Raw genomic sequence first — 2,989 nt, 5'->3', positions numbered from 1 at the left:
TAAGGATTTGGCTGTAAGTCTCGAGTATTGATGAGACTGTGTTGCAGTTGATAGGTAAGCGCGACTGATATGTACTTCTCTCGAATCATTCGGTCTTAAACAACTGAGTCTATCCGTTCGTAGTTAGTTAGATCTGATACACAAGTACGAGCGGTTGTAGGGGTGTCTGATGGGCATGGGCCTCCGTGGTATAGGCATGGCACCCTATCCATTACCACAGTCAGTCATGTGCAACACGTGCTTTGTTTATTTCAATTGCATTGTTATAGTCAACTCTTGCTTGGTTGAATTCCGTAGCTATATGTAGTCGATGCCTTTATTTATTTCAAGATACAGCCTTGCTATGACTGTACTACAATATATTGCGCAAGACTCTGCCGGACCTGCGGCAGCAGATGCTCCACGACTGTATCATCCTGAAAACATGAAAGGGATGTTCGGTACATTACCACTATGGGTTGCTATGGTCAGGACAAAAAAGGTTTAGAGTTCAGACCCTATAGATACATTATAGGTCCAAGGCATGCCCACGAACAAATACAGTAACGAAGGCCGAAAAAAGTTACACCTCAGGCAGACGTAGTTATGTGTCCTCGCAGACACCTTATAAGTTAGCTTTCTGTTCTCGCACACACCTTATAAGCTAGTTATCTGTTCTCGCACATACCTTATAAGCCCAGCACACGACCAACTGATTGATGCTCTCATCCAGGGACAGGGTCATGGATTCGTAGTGTATCGTGTCATTGATTAATCGCAGGCGACTGTGTAGTCCCACGGGGAGCGTTCTACAGATAGGGGTGAGATGATAAGGTAGTCACCAGAACGCATATAACACCTGAACCACTTCAGGTTAAGAAGAACACAAGTGAAGGGCACACTATTGCAGGTTAGGCATATTAGTATGATGAATCGAGTATGGTAGGGCGTCTACCGACGACTATATACTATATATATATATATACGTACAACCCATACCGTATACGAGATATATATATATATGTACAACCCATACCCACAGTCGACATACGGACGACTACCAAACAAACAGAGCATGCGAACACCATAACACACCCTACAGCCACCCACGGAGCTAAATCATTTTTTTTTTGCAAAATTTGAAATATAAAAGAGTTTTGAACAATTATATAGGATTCAACAGGCCAATAGATTCACCAAGAAAAGTTTCCGTACGGATATAAACAGAACTCCCACGTGCACATACTGTCTGAGCACACGCATTGCCTCTCCAATCACACCCCTCCCCTCGCTTTCTGTAACCGTTCCATTGGCTGTATTGGGAAGCACCGAACTTGCAGTACTCAGCCCGTCCCCTACAGCCACACCCGCTTCTTGTAGACCCCCCACTTGACTCCCGTCTCGAAGCCCAAGGGCCCCTATCCTGTCGTATGTGCTATCCGTGGTATCGACTTGCTCACCGGAGATGTGTCCGGGCTGGTCGGTGTCTGGGTCGGTATCCATGGCAACACCCAAGGGTGTATCTGCATGCTCCCGTTTCACGTGCCTCTCGGGGCTGGTTCCCATGTGTGGGGGTCTATTCTCAGCCTGTTCCTGGGTGTCTGTTATACTTTTCTGTGCATTGGCGGAGTGGTCTCTGAGAGGCCATCTGCACTCAAAGCCAAGCTCATGGGAGGGCACTCCCAGTTCTCTCATTGCCCGTTCTGCATCCATCAGACGAAGCGGCTGTGAACATGCGAGATGAATGTATAAGTATGATAAGAGGAATTACATGTATATATATGTATATATATATATACATATATATATATATAGAAGTATACACATACATATACTCACATATACATACATCCACATGAGTGTTTCATTGTGTACCAAAAATATGTATGTAGGATTGTGAGTCTTGTACAAATGATATATATATATATATATATACATACATATACATTCATATTATATATATATATATATATATATGTATATATACATCATGAAAAGATGGCGGAAATCTACCTACACAATGCCGAGTTTTAGATTACACCTACCTTGTCCTTGGCCATTACCAGCACGCCATCCACTCGTATTCGCGTCATGGGCTTCGGATTGTCTTCTATAACACCACCCCTCTCGCCAACACCATTAAGACCGAGTTGTGCGCTAATATTTATTCTATTAATAGATTTACTCTTGTTAGAGCTATTAATAGAATAGTTGAATCCGTTATTCTGTTGGGTGTTGTTAGGGGCGTTTCCGTTGCGGGTGATCGCACGATCACTCGCCGGCTGTATGGCAGAATGAAAGGCAATGGTATGTTGTCGACTCGCATCGGTGGAATGTAACGAAGCGCTTGGCAAATACCTGTTTTATACATCTAAATAAACATAAATGTGCATGTACATACATACAAATATATATATATCAATGGGTGTGTGTGTATGCACATAAATATATTTATATATATGCGTAGACGTATACACAATAATACACGCATGCATTTGCAAGGTTCGCATCATAGATGTACGAAGAAACGATATGTACACGCCCATACACATGTAAGTGTTTTGAAATCATTGCTAATCGATTGAAACAGAGCTATATTGTGACAATACCTGACAATTATACTGCTGCGATGGTATGCCATTTGTAAACTTTTAACCTTTTAGCACGGAGACATCTGTATGTACATCACTCACCATTGATCACATAGCTCTAATGCGAGGACATGGACACACATACCTCGCCCTAAACATATTTTGATATAATTGCTTTTTGCTGTAGATATGTCACTTGATGTGTGTCGTACAAACTACAAATATAGCCAATGACTAATCATGGTATGCACTAGCGTGGGCGACTACAACTGTAAACAAGTATATCTGCATACTGATACCTACCCGCAAGCAGAGGTATACACGAACTTATACAGATGGTGTACTTCAATATATATATATATATATATATATATATAATATACTATATATATATATATATATATACTATATATATATAA

General features: G+C 41.4%; 1 protein-coding gene across 1 annotated transcript; it reads right to left on the bottom strand.

Annotated features, from left to right (window-relative positions):
* Positions 1-295: 295 nt before the first annotated feature.
* Positions 296-2,265, bottom strand: SARC_13609 (hypothetical protein; the record flags this gene model as incomplete). The annotated part of the gene is made up of 4 exons (XM_014292260.1): positions 296-416; positions 668-788; positions 1,226-1,704; positions 2,025-2,265. Coding segments are annotated over 4 exons (916 nt in total), but the record flags the coding sequence as incomplete, so codon positions are not given.
* Between the last annotated feature and the right edge of the window lie 724 nt (positions 2,266-2,989).

This window comes from Sphaeroforma arctica, assembly GCF_001186125.1.
Source record: "Sphaeroforma arctica JP610 unplaced genomic scaffold supercont1.3493, whole genome shotgun sequence".
In the NCBI taxonomy this organism is placed as follows: Eukaryota; class Ichthyosporea; order Ichthyophonida; genus Sphaeroforma; species Sphaeroforma arctica.
The sequence above is the reverse complement of the archived record's forward strand: the minus strand, read 5'-3'. Positions and strand labels throughout refer to the sequence as shown.